General features: G+C 58.3%; 1 protein-coding gene across 1 annotated transcript in view; it reads left to right on the top strand.

Moving 5' to 3' along the window:
- Tead3 (TEA domain transcription factor 3) overlaps positions 1–18,653 on the top strand; it is a 20,064-nt gene extending 1,411 nt beyond the window's left edge. The window contains exons 4-15 of the mRNA XM_076558066.1: positions 8,978–9,229; positions 10,383–10,447; positions 13,686–13,748; positions 14,657–14,668; positions 15,386–15,523; positions 15,621–15,670; positions 16,050–16,111; positions 16,427–16,569; positions 16,665–16,838; positions 17,028–17,168; positions 17,246–17,398; positions 17,511–18,653. Coding sequence (XP_076414181.1) covers positions 8,978–9,229; positions 10,383–10,447; positions 13,686–13,748; positions 14,657–14,668; positions 15,386–15,523; positions 15,621–15,670; positions 16,050–16,111; positions 16,427–16,569; positions 16,665–16,838; positions 17,028–17,168; positions 17,246–17,398; positions 17,511–17,624 — 1,367 coding nt within the window. The 3' untranslated portion in view covers positions 17,625–18,653. The remainder of the gene's footprint in view (positions 1–8,977; positions 9,230–10,382; positions 10,448–13,685; positions 13,749–14,656; positions 14,669–15,385; positions 15,524–15,620; positions 15,671–16,049; positions 16,112–16,426; positions 16,570–16,664; positions 16,839–17,027; positions 17,169–17,245; positions 17,399–17,510) is intronic.

Raw genomic sequence — 18,653 nt, 5'->3', positions numbered from 1 at the left:
AGCGTGTGCGCACCCAAGGGGGACGCCTGTCCCCTCCAGTTCTGCGGCCCACGTCGGGGAGAGGGCTTCAGAGTCCCAGCCCCGAGCTCCAGGAGCCTCGCTCGGGACGCGGCTTCGCTTGGGGCCTTCTCCGCACTTCTCCGGAGAACTTGTTAAGGCAATTGAGGGCGTCTGGTTTTCCCTTCCCACTCGGGTCCTCTCCATTGTCTGTCACGTCTTTATTCCTTCTTGGGGGAGGGCGGCCGGAGTGCTGGTGTGGATCTGTTTTCTAGCCCCCGCAGGCCCTGGGGCAGTGTCACTGAAGACCCACTGTACCCCCACCCCCCATAGGGGCCCTGATTGAGGGCTTCGATTCTTAAAGAGCAAGAGGGAACGAGGTCCGGGGCCGGGCTTCTCGGGGCCTGTGTCCCGAGCTCTCCAGGTAGGGGCAGAACCAAGTCAGGCCCGGACTTGTAGCCCAGCCGGGAGGATGGGGGGGGGGGGGGGCTGGACACAGCTCTGAGGGGCTGGTGTCCATGGTGGCTCCGTGTATTCGCGCTCCCCTGGTCTGGTTCTGTGCACACACGGTTCCGCCTCAGTGCTGGGGTCTGGGACACCCTCCGGCTGGGGGGTTGCTGTCGCCCGGGGCCAGGAGGGAAAGCAGATTGAAGCTGGAGGTTTCGGGAGACTATGGCTCTGCCCTTCCTAGCTCCCGGACCTCCCTCGGAGACTCCCTTCTCCACACGTCTTCTGATCACTTGTTAAAGCAGTTGAGGGCGGCTGGTTTTCCTGTCCCACTCGGGTCTTCCCCATTGTCCGTCAGGCTTTTTTATTCCTTTGTGGGAAGGACGTCTGCTCACCTTGGGGCCAAGAGTAGACATGATGCCTGGATACCCCTCCTCAGGGAGGGGCTGGAAGCCAGGCCTTCCCCACCCCCAGGGAGGGAGCTGTAATTAATGCTAATTAGCACTTTGGGGCTGGGGATGGTGGAACAGAATGGTCAGTGGTTGGCAGGCGATCTTTGAGTGTGTGCACACACACGTAGGTGAGTGTCTGTCCAGAGCCCTGCACCCACCAACACTGTGGATCTTCACACCCTGTCCTCTTACGCTGTCTGGAGAAGGCACAACTCAGCTGAGGTCAGGGAGACAGGTCTCTGTCCCCTGTTGGGCCAGCTGTATTGGTGACTGCTCAGGTGCCTAATCCCTGAGCCCCGCAGAGGCTTGTCCTGTCTGCCTTCAGCCTCCTCTCATCATGGAAACTGAACCTGGAGGGGTCTTGAGAGGTGGGTGGGTGGGTGGGTGGCCCCAGATGGTGCAAAGAAGTGGAGAATAAAGTCTTGGGGGGCATAGTTAAAGGATGGATGAGAAATAGCCTGAAGAGGGGTGAAAACACAGGGAGGCTGTGGAGTTGGGGGTGCTTGCTCTTGTAAGTGGGGTTCAGAGGCCCCTGGATGGCTGGCTACCGCCATCTTCAGCCCCCTGGGGCTCCGTATAGGAGCTTGCTGGAACGGAAGTCATCAGTCCTACCCTCAGTGGATGCAGAGGTGCTGAGGGTCGGAGCGTGGACTCCTGCTGGAGGAACCAGGCCACAGAGAACCAGGAGGTCCCAGCCTTGTCGCCCGTGGGTCACAGGAGCTGCGAGCAGCCCTAGGACCCCAGCCCGAGCCCCTCTGGTGAGAGCCGGGGATCATCGGCAGGTTGCTGCGGTCCCTGTGAGCATGGCGCAGGGGCTACCTGTCTCCAGACCCAGATCCCCAAAGCCTCAGCGCTTGGGGTTTCCTCGAATGCTGATTGTTTCCTGGACTCCCTGCCAGGCCTGAAAGGACAGGAAGTGATAGAGGGAAATGAGACTGGCTGTGTGGGGCTGGATTTGAACAGATGAGAGGAGCGTGAGGGGTCATCTGGGGGGGACACGCTGTGCAGTGGGGGTGTGTGGGAAGGGACCCAGATACAGACTTGGAGACCCTACCTGAGGAAAGCTGTCTGTGGTGGCGATGTGTGTGTGAGAGCCGCCGTGGTATTCTCCATCCTCGTGGTGGTGAGAGAAACTGAGAGCTTGGGCTGGTGAGATGGCTCTCTCTGGGAGTAAAGGGTGCTTGTAGCCAAGCTTGCTGACCTGGGTTCAATGTCCAGGGCCCACACGGTGGAGAGAGAGAGCCCATGAGAATCTGGTGTGTAAGTTGGTTGGGGAGTGGGATTTCTGTGTGTGTGTGTGTGTGTGTGTCTGAGAAGGGACTTTGCTTTCCTTCCCCCCCCCCCCCCCCCCCGAGCTGAGGATCGAACCCAGGACCTTGCGCTTGCTAGGCAAGCGCTGTACCACTGAGCCAAATCCCCAACCCCCCCCCCCCTCAGGTGACTTTCTATTGTTGGGCATAACACTGGGGTAATCTGAAGGAAATTGTGAATCTGTCTGTGACACTGGCCGTGTGAGGGACAGGTGATGCTGTGATGCTGTGTGAGGGCATTCCACGTGACCTGTCATGCCGTGGGGTGGCCACCTCTCTTGCCAGTTGTGAAATGATGAGTGAGGTGGCTCTGGGTTTGTCTGTGTGACTGTTGATGACACTGTACCTGGGTACAGTGACAGGATCCACCGCCACTGATGTGTGTGAGGGTGCCGCGGGTGCTGAGGAGCTGAGCGCCATATTTGCATCCAGTTGTAAGTGAAGGTAGCCTGGGAGAGACAGCCAGTCTGTGGCTCCCTGTGTGAGAAACTGGGGTGTGACTGAGACTGACATCGTGGGTGGTCACGGTCTCAGCTTGTGTGGGTGACATCCTCAGGGCTATGCCACACAGGGTGTGGGGGCCTGTGACCCTAATGCATGTGGCGTCTATCTGGAAGGCCTTGAAAAGGATACTGTAAAGCTGGGCGGTGGTGGCGCACATCTTTAATCCCAGCACTCGGGAGGCAGAGGCAGACGGATCTCTGTGTTTTCGAGGACAGCCTGGGCTACAGAGCGAGTTCCAGGCCAGCCAGGGCTGTGAAAGAGAAGGCATTCCCAGTGGAATTCCAGCAGTAGGGAGGCTGAGTGAGGCATGGGTTCAAGGCTAGCCAGGGCTCTGCATGAGACCCAATCTCCGATAGAGAGAGAAATGAAAAAGTCTAACGTGAAGATGTGATGATGGGTATGTATTTATTTTCGCTCACACTTGCAACCCCAACACTTGAGAGGCTGAGGTGTGAGGATGGTTGAGTTCAAGGCCAGTCAGAGCTACAAAGTGAGACCTTTTATCAAAACCCAATAAGGAGAAAAAAAAAAGTGGTTAAAATGATAATTCTTTGGTGTAATACACCTACTCCTTACGTGAATTTTCCCTCACACTTGTAGACCCCAACACTTGGGAGTGCCACAAGTCTGAGAGTGGCCGGGGTACAGGTGTGAAGACCTGAAGACCCGCTTTCATAAAGGGGTGGGGGGTTCCCTGAGATGGCTCAGTGGGAAAAGGTGCTTGCTGCCGAGCCTGATGTCCTGGGTTTGATCTTCGGGACCTGTGTGGTGTGGAGGGAGAGTGGAAAGACTGACCTATGCACTCGTGCGCGCACGCAGGCGCACACGAACAAATAACACTATGACTATATGTGAACGTGAATATATATGAATATAAAACACAGGAGGTGCGGGCCGGTGGGGGCGCACGCCTTTGATCCCAGCACTCAGGAGGCAGAGACAGGCGGATCTCTGTAAGTTCAAGGCCAGCCTGGTCTACAGCTGGAGATCCAGGACAGCCAAGGCTACAGAGAAACCCTGTCTTGAAAAAAACAAACAAACAAACAAACAAAACACAGGAGGCCGCACAGTCCTGTGGCTTCTGCCTCCTGTGATCCTGGAGAGGCAAGGTGGAAGCCTGTGTGCTTCTTGAGGACACTGAGACCAGATGACATCGCTGATTGCTGGCAGCCCAGTGGGTGACTTGGGGTGGGGGTGGATAGCCACATGTTACCTGAGCTCTGTGGGACCCCAGTTCCTTAGGTTTATCCCTCCGCCTAACCCTGGATCTCTCAGGTTCCCTATACACAAACAGACCCTGGAGAGCGGCAGAGAGGTTGGGAGGCATTCTGGGTCTGCGGGAGGCTTGGGGGTTCTGAGGAGGGGGCCGTTCCTGGCCAGGGCTCCTGGGGGTGGTGGAGAGGGGCGGGGACCGTGGTTCTCAAATTGGAAGCACATTAGTTGAGCCGGAGAGGGGAGGCACGGCCTCCTCCAGTGGGCCTGTAAATTACTCCCTCCTGTGGAGAAGGGGAGCGGGTCCTCCCTCCCCAGCCTGGCAGGGTGTGGCTGCTTGGCCGGTCCCTCCTGGGTCCTTAGACTGGAGGTGGGAGAGGCATAGAGCATCCCTACCCCCTCCCCTGGCCCTTTCTGGTCCTAACCAGAGCTCGGCCACTTGGAGGGTGGGAGCCTCTGGCAGCTGGAGAACAGCTGGCTGCCGTGGGGGTGGGGTGGAGGGAAGAAAGGCTAGGGGGTGGGGAGGCCCAGCGGGCCCTTTCCCGGCGCTGCCTCCCTGTCAGCCCAGCCCGCGGGGGAGCGCAGGGGACCACTGACTTGGCTTATGGCTCCTGGAAGTGAGCCGGTGAGGGCAGGGGTCTCTGCAGGGCAGGTAGCCGCAGGGCCCAGCTCAGCTCCTGCGCCCCGGGAGACCGCCAAGTGCCACCTGACCACGTGCCTTGTCTCTGCCGTGTCCGTACCGGGGCACCAGCTCCCCCCTCGTCCCCGGCTTGGCCTCCCCCTTCCGAGGGAGCCACAGGGCCTTTGCTGCCGCCCAACTCTGGCCTGCATTGAGAGCGGTCTGGCCAGTTCTGCCCGTAGATCTGGCCCCGGGGCTGGGAGTGGGCAGCCAGGGCCCCTTATCTCCTCCTGGCCCCCTTCCTCGTCATTGGCCCAAGGCACCTTCTGACCCCCAGGGCTGAGGGTCTGGAGAAGGGAGGAGGCAGGTGTGACTGACTGTTCTGCCGGCTAAGGGTGAGGTGTGGAAGCCTCGGGAAAGTTAAAGCCATCCAGAAAACTCCGGCTGGAGGGAGAGGGTCTGTGGGGGGAGGAGCCGACCAGGCCCCGTCCCTCCCGCCTCTCCCTGGGTTCTGTCCTTCCTCTGCAGTGTCCTGGCCTCTTCCCCTGGGTGCTGTGGACCCATCCCTGGGTCTTCTTCCTCCCACCCCAGATGAGAGTCCATCCGTCCGGCTGCCCGGGAGCGGGGTGTCTGGCACTAGCTGGTCTCTGAGCCTGCTGGTGACTCTTCTGGGGACCCCCCCCCCCGGCCTTCCTGTCTATGGGGGCCCATCTCGCCCTCCATTCACTGCCCCCCTGGTCCTCTCAGTCTGCAGATGAAGGTTGTGTCTGGGAGCTACACTGTGACCCCCCCCACACACACACACACCTGCCCCTCGAAGCTCAGCCTCCTTCCTGTCTCTCAGGTGGTTCCAGGGTTTGGGGGTGAGCACCCACACTCCAGGCACTGTCCTCACCCACCATAGTGACCCGGGAGGGCAGCAGTGGTCACCCCAGTGGCCTCCCACACCTCCCGAGGCGTGTCTTCTTGGAATGACATCGGCAGAGGAGACCCCAACCTCCAGCATCCGCCCATGCTGGGCAGTAGAGAGCCTTGCGGGAATGTGCTTCGGTGTGAGGCTGTTTGGGGGTTCCACCTATGCCCCTGGTGGGTACTCTGCTCTCCGGGGGTGTGTCCCTAGAACTGTCAGTACTGCAGGTGCCCAGGAGCTGTGTAGACTGTCTGTGTGTGTGTGTGTGTGTGTGTGTGTGTGTGTGTGTGTGTGTGTGTGTATGTGTTAGGGTCCCTACTCCTTGACACCCCTCACCCCAATGCCCTTCCCCCTCCCCAGCTGCCCGATCGCAGCCAGGGGCTGCCCCGCCCCCAGTCTGTCCCAGCTCCCCGGCTGCTCTGTTCGCCATATTTGGCCACATGCTCCCGCGGGGGCGGGGCAGGACTGACATCACCCAGGAGGGGGGCATGGCTTGGATGAGGGGGAGACAGCCAGAGACTTGGGGGAGGCCAGCAAGTTTCTCCAGAAGTCGGGCTGCCGGGTCCCCTGGGCACCGAGCCTGGCTGCTCCATCGGAGCCTGAGGGCCCCGGGGTCCTGTCTCAGGGTGTCCTCCGACCCCTCAGCTGGTCTGACAGCCCTCCATGGCAGCTCAGGCCGATGCCCGGGGAGGCAAAGACCACCAACTGCTCCTCCAGTGTCCCCTCCCCCAGCTAGCACGGCACCTTTCCCCCTTCCCACTGTAAATGGAATAGAGGGGTCACAGACCTAGACAGTTCCTGTGGTGGGGAGCAGGCTGGGCGTAGGGGCGTCTGCCCCTGGCTGCCCACTGGCCACTGAGAGAGACTCCTGGGTGTCTTGGAAGCCACCAGAAAGGCTGGTCTTGTGCAGTGGTGTGGGGCACTTGAAGTTGTTACAGCCACTTGAGCTGAGGGGGCTCAGTGGCCTGGACCTCGTTTTCCTATCCAAGTGGTGGGTTTCACTGCCTTTCCCCTGTCTACATAGTCAGGAAGTGGGCAACAAGGGCCTCTCTTCTCCCCATGTACCTGTCCCCCTAGTCCCCATCTCTGCCACTGACCAGTAACTCTGTTCAAAACCCAGGTCTATGACTTACTTGCTGTGTGTCCTTGGGGAAGTTGCTTAACTTCTCTGTTCCTTGGCTTTTCTCATGTAATAAGTAGGGTTAATAATGGTACCCCAGGAACTGAGAGATGGCTCAGCAGTTGAGAGCACTGGCTGCTCTTCAGGAGGACCTAGGTTCATTTCCTAGCACCCACACGGCAGCTCACAACTGTCTGTAACTCCAGCTCCAGAGAGATCCAGCATCCTCACTCAGAGATGCACGCAGACAAAACACTAATGCACATAAACTAGAGATAAATAAATTATTAAAAAAATAGTACCCCAAAGGGTTCCTATGAAGACTGAATGAGTCATTGTATAAAATTCCCAAACCACACCTGGCATGTGGCAGGTGCCACTGTTGGGAATAAGTCTAAACCTGATGTCTAAAGCCGTGTACAGTTGCATATATGTGCTTGCTATCCTACCACCTGGGAGGCTGAGACAGGTGGATGGCCAGCTTGGGCTACATAGTGAGACCTGTCTCTAACATAGATGTAAAATGATCTCCAAGCTCATCATTTGTTTGTTCAGACACTGCCATGTATAAATAGAGAGATACAGATACACATGTATAGATATCTGGTCTCCCAGTGTAGCTCTGGTTGTCCTGGGAACTCACAGAGTTCTGCCTGCCTCTGCTTCCTGAGTGCTGGCATTAAAGGTGTGCGCCGCCACACTGGCAGATACTTTCTATTCTTGCTTACCCAGAGCGAAGTGCACCAAGGGCTGGAGGCCCCCAGAACTGACTTCAGGTCCCGGTGTTCTGGGGAGGCGTGAGGTGAATCTGAGGCTGTGTTCTTGGGGACAGAAAGGATGCATGGAGTACAGGAGCCCATCTGCCATGTGGGCCAGGACAGGCCTGCCTGTGGGTGGTGAGGAGGTATGGGAACAGGAAATGGATGGAGGAGGCCGGGCAGGCGGAGCCAGGCTGCTGGCTGTACCTCCTAGCTGGCCCCTGCTGCCCTGTCCTGACCACTCCCAGGGCAGCGCCTGGCCCATGCTAAGGTCCTCTGTGGGGGTTACCCGTGGAGAAGGTGAGAGCAGTCTCCTCTCACAGCAGGGGCCTGCGTTGGTGCTGGTAGGAGTGGACAGTGAAGGCCCTGGCTAGAGGTCTCACCTCTCTGCCCCAGGAAGGCTGCAGACACACAGTCCTTGCCCGCAGTCACTCTGTTTCAGAACTCCTCAGGCAGTCATGTGCCTGGGAGAATCAGCTTTCTTGCTATGAATAAGCATCCTCCCCGCCTGCCTGTGCAGAGACTGACCAGATACGCAGGTGCCGTGTGGGGGCGGCTCTCACACAGTCCAAGCTGAACCCAGTTGCTGTATGTAGCTGACAATGACCTTGAACTCTCGCCCAAGCCTTCCAAGTGCTGAAGTTGTTGGCTTATGCCATGCCCAGTTTTATGTATTTTGAGACAGGGTCTCCCTGGGTAGTCCAGATTGACCTTTGAAATTTGCAGTCTGCCTGCCTTAGCCTTCTGAATGCTGGGGTTACAGGCAAACACCATGCCTGGCAAACTAGCAACCCTCCTGCCTCGGCCTCCCAACTGCATGGTTACAGGTGTGCAGCACCTCTTGGTATATTACTGTTATAGATGGTGACCAGGGAGATCTCTCCCCTTCTACCTTTATTACAATTATTTTTTTCCTATGTGAGTGTGAGGGTGCTTGCTGGGGTCCGGGGACAGCTTGCAGGAGTTAAGTTGATCTATCTGCCACCATGTGGGTCTCGGGAACCGAGCTCAGGTCATCAGGCTTGGCAAATTCTCTCGTCATCTTGTTGGTCCATCTCTTTCTGGGGGAGGGGGAAGGTGGACCAAGAAGGGCCAAGGTATCACGTATCCCAGGCTGCCCCCAGATGTGCTGTGTAGTGGAGGCGGCTGAACCCTGATCCTCCTGCCTCAGCCTTCCAGGTGCTGGGATTACAGGGGTGCACCACCATACCCAGCTTCTACTGTGTTTTTAGTGTTTCCAGCCTGACATTTTTAACCCTCACAACTCAAGGAGACATTTTAGTTTTAAAATAGGTGTGTGTGTGTGTGTGTGTGTGTGTGTGTGTGGTGTGTACCTGCCGGGGCCAGAGGTGTCAGGGCTCCCTGGAACTGGAGTGACAGGCAGTTGGGTGCTGGGGATGGAACTGGGGTCCTCCCCTCTTAACCTCTGAGCCCTCTGCAGCCCTCCAAGGGACCACTTTGACTTTTTACAGGCCCCACGCTCAGAGAAGTAAAAACTAACTCAGCCAAGGGTCACACAGCTCTGCTCAGGCTTCACCTCTGACGGCCTTTATCCGGCCCGGAGCACCTGCCCCTGGTGTGGGGAGCACTGGAGTGTGGCCGCTGGCTGGTGAAACCCTGCCCTAACCCTCCTCATCTGCTTGTCTAGGCTCAGGCCGTCCAGGGGGCTCAGGCCCGGAGCCCAGGGCAACCAGCACAATAGCGTCCAACAGCTGGACCGCCAGCAGCAGCCCCGGGGAGGCCCGGGAGGATGGGTCCGAAGGCCTGGACAAGGCGCTGGACAACGATGCGGAGGGAGTGTGGAGCCCGGACATCGAGCAGAGCTTCCAGGAGGCCCTGGCCATCTACCCGCCCTGCGGCCGGCGCAAGATCATCCTGTCAGATGAGGGCAAGATGTACGGTGAGTGCGTGGGGCAGGCAGAGTGGGCGTGGCCCCGCCCGCTGGCCCCGCCCCCTGCTCTCTGTCCCCTGCCAGACCGGTTGGTTGGGGGAGCCCTGGCCGCCTGCCCGGCGGGCGAGTCCGGGCGGGCTCGAGCTGCGTGTGTCTGGGGCCTCCTCCAGCTGCACCTCTGCACCTCGCAAACAGGCCGGCCGCAGCCCACACGCGCCCCGCCTCTCCCCAGCCCTGCCGGCTGGAGGTTTCGGGGTGACTCAGGGGGCCAGGAAAACTGGGTCAGTCCAGCGAGCCACAGAGCGCCTATGGCCTAGTGAGGCAGCACCAGACTCCCCCGACTCCCAACACCCAGGACTGAGGGGGTACCATAGGGAGAAGTAGAGAGATGGGAGCCCCACCCACCCTCTGCACAGGCCGGTCCTTAATGCCTGAACCCCACTCTTGGGACAGGAAGATGTTCTGGGGTGCCTCCACTGGGTGGGGCTGCCTGCCCACGTTGCACCCTCACCAATGGCAGGGCAGCCCCATGGGGTATTTTTAGACAAGGGGTTGGCGGGCAGGGAGGAGCAGAGGGGCCTGTTCTGTCATCACAGAGGAATTTGGGGAATGTGGCAGTTCTGGGGAGGAGAGGTTGGGGGGCTGAGTGCGCACCCTGGATGCTGACATACACCCTATGGCATGTGTAGACGGCCTCCACCTTGCATAGCCTACTCCCCAAGTGGGCGTCTGGTGCTGAGCAGAGCCCCTACCCCAGACTCAGATGAGTGGGTAACACCATGTGGGTCGTTGACATGAGGACCCAGTGACAGCTTAAGAGACATGTTAGGGGCCTCCAGTTCCTGTCTTCCTTCACCAGAGAAGGGACGGCCTTGTTCAGGGTCTCCCATGATCAGGAGGGAGCCAGAGAGAACTGTTCAGACAGGGGACGAGGGCTGAGACCCACCCACACCCCCAGCCTCTGAGCCTTGCTGGGAATGATGGCCATGCTGCCTGGGAAGCCTGTCAAGGTCCTTTTTTCTGTTGGCTGTGTGCAGGGGAGTCCTGAGTGAAGAGTGGCTGGGGGTGGCGGCGGGGGTGGGGTGGGGGGGTGGGGGGGTGCCCCACCTCCCCTTGGACCCTCCCTCTACCCGGTCCTCATTGGCTGTCTCTCTCTGATCAGGTCGAAATGAGCTGATCGCCCGCTACATCAAACTGAGGACGGGCAAGACCAGGACGAGAAAACAGGTAGAGAGATGGTCCTGGCCCCCGCGACTCTACCCTTGGGTGTCTTGGGTTTAAGGACCACAGGCTAGCCCACAGGGCCTGCTCACCAGTCAGGAAGACGGGCATGTGCCCAGTGGGGTGGTCAGAAACAGCTGGTGTAGTCTTGCTGGGTAGGCCGGGAGGAGGGTCACAGAACTGCCTTCGGATCATGTGGGAGTTAACCAGGGAGGGACCGTGCCGGCAGATCGGGCATACCAACCCCTACACCCCATTTGTGTTAGCACACACCACAAAATTGCCAAGTGGTGAGGTTCACACCGTTCAGCCCGACTGGCCATGCAGCCGCTCAGAGCCCGCTCTGTCCTCCCCATGTCTTAGGGGTTCTGAGGCTGTAATAAAGACAATGACCGGCCGGGTGGCAGTGGCCCACACCTTTAATCCCAGCACTTGGGAGGCAGGTGGATCTCTGTGAGTTCGAGGCCAGCCTGGTCTACAAAGCGAGTTCCAGGACAGCCAGGACTGTTACACAGAAAACCCTGTCTCAGGAAAAAACATGACCAAAAGCAACTTGGAAAGGATAGGGTTGTTTTGCCTTACACTTCCAAATAACAGTCCATCACTGAGGGAAGTCAGGGCAGGAACCTGGAGGCAGGAACTGAAGCGGAGGCCATGGAGGAGCGCTGCCTGCTGTTTCTTAGACTGTCCAGAGTGGGCCGGACCCTCCCACATCAATCAAGAAAATGTGCCACAGGCCAGTCTTGGGACATTTTCTCAGTTGCCATTAAACTAAGGAACTGGGGGAGGGAGTTTAGTGACCCCGATTTGGTCCGTGAGCTAGGAGGAGGTGGAGTCAAGATTGGCCCCTGACCTAACAGAAGGAGCCAGGAGCAGGTGGTGCCGAGGAGGAAGGTGGGAGCCCTGGTGTGTGTCGGGGTGTGGGGTATTAAAGAGTGGGGTAGTTGTGAGGGATGTGGCCCTGCAGCTGCCAGGGCAGTGGATCCGGGAGGCCAGCCAGGAGGTGGAGGCTGAGACTGCATCCCCAGGATGGGGGAGTGCCAACAGCTGTGGGTGACCAGGCAGGTGGTGAGTTGGGCGAGTTGGATCTGGGGTACCTAAGAGAGATAAGCTCAACCCCCAGCCCTTCCAGGAGTGGGGACTCAGACTAAGCATCCACTTCCCCAGAGTGCTGAGTGTGCACAGACAAGCCCCTCCTGCCCTAATCTCATCCTGGGAAGGTGGGGGAGCCCTAGGTTTCCTGTCTACTGTGGCATTTAGTAATGCCTGATCTGGGCCTCAGATCATCCCTGGGTCTTCAGTAAAGCTGGGGTGGCCACTCTGGTCCCCGAGCTCAGGCTCCTGCACTTGGAGGGCCAATAACACCACAAACTCCACTGTGTGGAGCAGCATGTGCCTGGAATCTCAACACTTGTAAGGCTGAAACAAGAGTTTCGTGAGTTTGAGGCCCCAGGATAAGGATCTCTCTCAATCCTCCACCCCCAGACAACACAGCCTCAGTTCTGATAGGCTGCCCTACCTGGGCCTAAGTTTGCTTCCCAGCCCGATTCCTTGGCAACTGTAAACTGATTGATATGTGGACACCTAAACAGTTGAGTGCACCTGCTGCTGTTACAGCCACTGTGGTAAGCCACACCCATATTCTCAAGCACCTTCTGGTCAGCCCTGGGAAGGGGCTGACGGTCTGTAAGTTCAGACTGAGTCCACCTGGCCACATGTCCTGCCTCATTCTGACCCAGCATTGCACCTCCTCCTGCTGGGCTGTCCACACAGGACAGCGCAGCCGCCTGGGGCTGGTGCCCAGCTCTCCTGTCCCTTGTAGTGGTAGCCCTCCCTCTCATTGAACTATGTAGCCCAGGCTGGCCTGGAACTCACAGAGCTCCACCTACCTCTGCCTCCCAAGTGCTGGGATCAAAGGTGTATGCCACCATACCCAGCACAATGCCTCCATATTAAGCAGACTCTGAATACCAAGTTGGGCGTAAGCTCCCTGTGAGCGCCAGCTGTCAGAGCTGGCCCTGCCTGGGAAGGTGGTCCCCACTTAAGGGTCTGAAGGAATCCTAGGAGGATAGCTTGCTGATGAAGCCAGTGGTCCCCAGAGCTACACAGCCTGGGTTTGAATGCCAGCTCTGCATCCAGCTGGGTGATCCAGGATACATAGCCGAGTCTCTCTGGGCTCTGACTGGGCCATCCGAAAGTCGGAGTTGCTGCAAAGACCAAAGGAGCTGTGCTTGGCAAACGTCAGCACGTGTGTTTGGTGGCCATCAGTATTGTCAGGGAAAGAGGGAGCGTCTGCTGGGACTCCAGAGCAGGGGCCTGTCAGAGGAGCGCCCAGCTAGGGGGGTGTTACTGGGGTTCTCAAGTCCAGAGCGAAAGGAACAGTTTCTTTAGGGGAATAAAAAACTTCCAAAGCCCACAGCTGCTGCTGCTATTGCCCACGGGGCAGTGTTGATGGCACGTGGGTCTGCAGCCTGTCATCAGTGCCCGGACTGTGCCAAGGGCTGTCACACAGGCTGGGCACTGCGGGCCTAGGATTAGCTCAGCTTTATCTTTCTTCGAGGCAGCAAGGAGTAGGGTGCTGGGAAAGAAATCCTTCAAATAAGAGCACCTACTGTGTGCATAAATCTGTCCATGGAAAGGCATGCCTGTGTGGTTCCAAAGAAGCTGAAGGAGGAAGGCAGGGGCGGGGCCAGGCCGAGAACCAGGGTAGATAGACAGGTTGGAGAGATCTGATAGAAGCTTTGCAAGCCTTTAATCCCAGCATTTGGGAGGCAGAGGCAGGTGGATTTCTGTGACTTCAAGGACAGCCAAGGCTACAAAGTGAGACCCTGTCACCAAAAAAAAAAAAAAAAAGCAGCTGGGCCTTCCGTGTCCATCTAATGCTAGGAGGGAGCCACGCTAGCCTGTGTGCTGCCCTCAGAGGTGGGGTTCCTGAGGGAAGGCCCACTCACTCCCTTTGGGTCCGGTGCAGCCCTCGCTGAGCACAGAGCAGATCATGGACTTGGGGGCTCTGCGAACTCCTGACACAGCAGTGCACAGTGGTCCTTGAAGCCACTGTGCGCCCTTAATTCAAGACCAAGAAGAAACAGAATTGGCAGTACCAATAGGCACGTCCCCACCGAGATGCCCAAGTTCTCCCCCTGGGCCCTGGTGCCCCAGAGATGAGGGCTGGGGTACTCCCTCCACCCCGGCCATCCTGGCTGTGCCTCCTCACCATCTGTTTTCCTTTGTGCCGGGCACACAGGTGTCCAGCCACATACAGGTTCTAGCTCGGAAGAAGGTTCGGGAATACCAGGTTGGCATCAAGGTACGTTGGGTGCCTGGCAGGGCCTCCAGCCCTCGCTGGGCCTCTTCTGTGGTGCCTCGCCCATTCTGCACGCTGCAGGCCTCGGCCTCGGCTGGCTCTCTCCAGCCCACTGTACCTCTCTCTGGCTCCCTCTCCTCTGTCCTTTGCTTTCTCTCTCTTTCCTTACAGGTCTCTAGTCACTTGCAGGTTCTAGCCAGGAGGGAATCTCAGGAGATTCAGTCCAAGCTGAAGGTATGGGCCCCTGCCACTTGGCCGAGCTCTGCCCAGGACAGGGCCGAGGAGCTGAGGGGCTGACACACACAAGTGACAGCAGGTTGAAGGCCCCAGGTGCCTGCTGTGGTGACACTAACCCCAGCACTCAGGCAGAAGCAGGCAGATCTGAGTTCCAGGACAGCCAGGGCTACACAGCGAGACTCTTGTCTCCAAAAACAAGAACAGGCTGTCAGGGTTCCCAGGCCACAGCCCCTGGTGACCGGCTGGACAGCGGGTGGCCAGCGTCCCTCCGAGAGCTGCTCCAGCCTGCCTCTCCTCTGTCCCCCTGCCTCTCCTCTGTCCCTGCTCTCTCTCCTGACTGTTGCTTGCTAAGGCCTGGGGACGCGAAGGGTGAAGGGTGTTGTCTGCAGCTCAGCAGGGCCGAGAGCTCCTGACTGAGGATCTGCCTTGTCCCTGCCTCTCAGTCTTCCCAGCCGATGCTCAGTTCTAGGAGGGACAGACTCATGGTCCTTTTTCTTCATCCTCACCTTGCCAGGGCACCCCCTGGCTGACAAGCACTGCCTCTCAGGGTTGGGAGGGCTCCCTTGGGAGCTGACAGCCAGGGCTTGAGGTGGGGGTGCGTTGCAAAAAGCCATGTCCCCTCCCCCACAGAATCCTCACATGTATCTAATCCTCTGTCCCTTTCTCCTTCACAGGCCATGAACCTGGTAAGTGGCCCAGCAGCCCTGGGGAGGGGCCTGAGAGCACCTAGGTGACAGGAGCAGAGGGGTGGCGCAGTGGTGGCCTGCTCACCAGGCACTTCCCACCCTCAGTGCAGTGCTGAGCACAGGAACCAATCAAAGCTGCTGAATGAATCGTGAAGTGAATTTGCTTTCATAGAAAAGTCACAGATAGGGGCTGGAGAGATGGCTCAGTGGTTAAGAGCACTGACTGCTCTTCCAGAGGTCCTGAGTTCAATTCCCAGCAACCACATGGTGGCTCACGACCACCTGTAATGAAATCTGGTGCCCTCTTCTGGCCTGCAAGAACACATGTAGGCAGAACACTGTATACATAATAAATAAATCTAAAAAAAAAAAATTAAATCTAAAAAAAAAAAAGAAAAGTCACAGATAATTGGAGTGTCCAGGAGGAGCGTTCAGTGTCTATGCAGATGCTGTGTGTGTGAGGGAAAGATTCAGGCACCCTGTATTTCAGTATATGAGAGAGCCCAAAACCAATTCCCTCAGGGACTGCAAGGGACCACTGACCGGGGCATGGAATCAAGTAGGATTCCGTACTGTAGGCTGTGCCCAGAAAGGACAGACAGACACCAGTACATTGGGGTTCAGAGAGGTAGACACTGCTGAATCCACAGTAGAGCTGGGCCTAGCATTCTCACCTGAAGAGCCTGGCCCAGACCTCACGTGACCACTGTCCCCCAGGACCAGGTCTCCAAGGACAAAGCACTCCAAAGCATGGCGTCCATGTCATCTGCACAGATTGTCTCTGCCAGCGTCCTGCAGAACAAGTTCAGCCCACCCTCCCCTTTGCCCCAGGCCGTCTTCTCCACCTCCTCAAGGGTATGGGTGGGCTGTGGGCTGGGGCTGGGCTGGGGCTGGGCTTGGGCTGGGCTGGGGCCAGGGTTCCTGAGTACTGAGGCCCTGGCTTTGTCCACAGTTCTGGAGTGGCCCCCCTCTGCTAGGACAGCAGCCTGGACCGTCTCAGGAGTAAGTATTGCCCATGTCTTCCCCCAGTCCTTCCCTCCTTCCTGAGCCCTGACTCTGTCGACATCCCTGTATTTGTTTCCTGCTTGGGAACCAACGGTGATGTCTGCTTACCACCAGGTGGTGAACAAAACTCAGGGTTCTTAGTTCTGAGAACTCACTGCCAGCTACGGTGAATAGCTTTTTGAGGGGCGTGTACCCACCCACCAGCTGTGGGATGCGGCTGCGGCCACCAGAGTTAAAACGTGGAGGGAACAAAAAGGTGGTGGGCTAGCCTGTGAGCATGCACTTTGAGGCATCAGCTGAGGGGGTGCAGGGGAGGGAGGGACTGGGCAGATGAAGGGTGCTGAGGACCTCTCCCTCACCATATTCCTGCCCGCAGCATCAAGCCCTTTGCCCAGCCTGCCTACCCCATCCAACCTCCTCTGCCACCGACGCTCACCAGTAAGTATCACGCCAGGCCATTTAGTACCTCTGGTGTCTGCCCTTCTATGTGGGACCTGTGTCTGTGCTGGGGTGGGTGGCGGCCGTAGGGCCTTGATACATTTCTGTTTATGCCCTGTAAAGAAAGACATAAACACCTTCACAGAATTCCACTCTAGGTGATGGTACTTTGGTTTTCTGTGTGAACACACAGTAATAGTGGCATGCAAAAACATCCTGTGATTACAACTACTGCACACCACCCCCCTTGGAGAGTAAAGCCCAGCCCTGCAGTCCACCATGCGTGGGCAGATGAGCTACATCTTACCCTTTCAGGTTATGAGTCGCTGGCCCCGCTGCCCCCAGCCACTGCCTCCTCTGCCTCCGCGCCTGCGTGGCAGGACCGGACCATCGCCTCCTCCCGGCTACGCCTCCTGGAGTATTCTGCCTTCATGGAGGTGCAACGGGATCCTGACACGGTAATGTGGGTGTGGTGGGGAACCTGGCCTGTGAGGGTCCTCGGGCCTGCAGCCCCAACCCCTCCAGGCTGACCCTGGTTCGGCCCTCCCCACAGTACAGCAAACACCTGTTTGTGCACATCGGCCAGACAAACCCTGCCTTCTCGGACCCACCCCTGGAGGCGGTGGATGTACGCCAGATCTATGACAAGTTCCCTGAGAAGAAGGGGGGACTGAAGGAACTCTACGAGAAGGGGCCCCCAAACGCCTTCTTCCTTGTCAAGTTCTGGGTGAGGCTTCTTCTCCCAACCCAAGATGGGCAGGCAGCTCGCCCAGCTCCTTGCCTCCGCTCTCCTCCATGACCGGCGGGCCCCTGGGCGGGACCTGCAGGCCTCTGGGTAGGTGGGCCTGGAGGCATGGAGGTGGGGAAGCGGGAGGCCGGCCTCTGGCCTCTGCAGCACTTGGTGTCCTCCCCACAGGCTGACCTCAACAGCACGGTCCAGGAGGGCCCCGGGGCCTTCTACGGGGTCAGCTCTCAGTACAGCTCAGCCGATAGCATGACCATCAGTGTCTCCACCAAGGTGTGCTCCTTCGGCAAGCAGGTGGTAGAGAAAGTGGAGGTGAGCTGGGGGCCTGAGGAGGGGGGTGGCAGGCACCGGTCAGTGACACCCAGTGACGACGAGGCCCTGCTCTGCAGACTGAGTATGCTCGCCTCGAGAACGGCCGCTTCGTGTACCGCATCCACCGCTCACCCATGTGCGAGTACATGATCAACTTCATCCACAAGCTGAAGCATCTGCCCGAGAAGTACATGATGAACAGCGTGCTGGAGAACTTCACCATCCTGCAGGTGGGTGCGAGGCTGTCGGTGCCTCAGCCGCGACCAGGCTAGCTTGGAGGGGTGCACTGCCCAGCCACTGCCCCTGCTCTGCTGAGTCCCATTCTTCCTCCTGCCCCCACAGGTGGTCACAAGTCGGGACTCACAGGAGACCCTGCTGGTCATCGCTTTTGTCTTCGAGGTCTCCACCAGCGAGCATGGGGCACAACACCACGTCTACAAGCTTGTCAAAGACTAGCATACCTTTGACGTCCACAGGGATGCAAGACGGACTTCTTCCACACACCTGCCTGCCTGGTCTCCCAGGGTGTGGTTGGGGAACTCACCCACCCATGGGTTTCAGGCTGGGACCCAGGCTGCCTCCCTGGCCCCAGCACACACGCTCCCTGCCACTGTTCTGCGCTTTACTGGAGTGAAGAGGGCTCCATGGTGATGTGGCCTTCCTGGGCATTGACCCACAGATGACAGGGCTCCACCTGGCCTCAAGTGACATCCGAGTTGGGGGATGGAGGACACCTGCGGGCTTAGTGCACTGTCTCTGGCCCCCAAGGGAGTGTGGTGAGCAGGTGAGGGTAGAGCGGAGACCACGGAGAGGCAGCTGGCAAGGCTGCCCTGGTACGAGGTGTCAAGTTGGAGGCTGGGATAAGAAGGGCCCACACTTCTTTGTACCTTCTGGGCACCGGCCTGTTCCCAGGCCCCTTGCACAGCAAGATTGGGTGTCTTGATCAAAGTGCCAAGATGGAGGCCCACACAAGTGGGCAGAGCCGGAGCCTGGGTTCGGCTACCTCCCTAGACCAGGGCTGGCTACAGGGGAGGGGCTGTGCTGGCAGAGTGGTGCAGCTGAGCTGGAGGCTGAACAGGGTGCTGCCCGGTCCCCCCAGCACATCAGCTCCCAGGCACCCCTTCAGTGTCCCACAGACAGGTGGCAGGGCACAGGAGGCTGGAACTTGAAGAGCCCTGGTCTCCCCCCTCCCTCCCCTGCTTTCTCCACACCCTGGCCTGTCCCCAGGCCACCTGGGTATTTGTGAGTTTCAAATGAAGTACTGTGCCCCTCCTCATCCTGCCCGAGCTTTCTGAAGGTCTTCACCGTTCGCATACTGCTCAGGCCACCTCCCAACCCCACCTAGGTTTTATAACATGTATTATATGTATTTTTGTGTATTTTTAAATCCAGCTGTGATGGGCTATATCATAAACAGCTCAAGGCAGGGGCCCTTTAAGGTCTGGCTCCTGCTAAAAAAAATTAAAAGCTGTTTCTGGGTCAGGA

Source organism: Peromyscus maniculatus, chromosome 21, assembly GCF_049852395.1.
Source record: "Peromyscus maniculatus bairdii isolate BWxNUB_F1_BW_parent chromosome 21, HU_Pman_BW_mat_3.1, whole genome shotgun sequence".
NCBI classification, from domain to species: Eukaryota; Metazoa; Chordata; class Mammalia; order Rodentia; family Cricetidae; genus Peromyscus; species Peromyscus maniculatus.
Note: the sequence above shows the minus strand (reverse complement) of the source record. Positions and strands in the feature narration are given on the sequence as shown.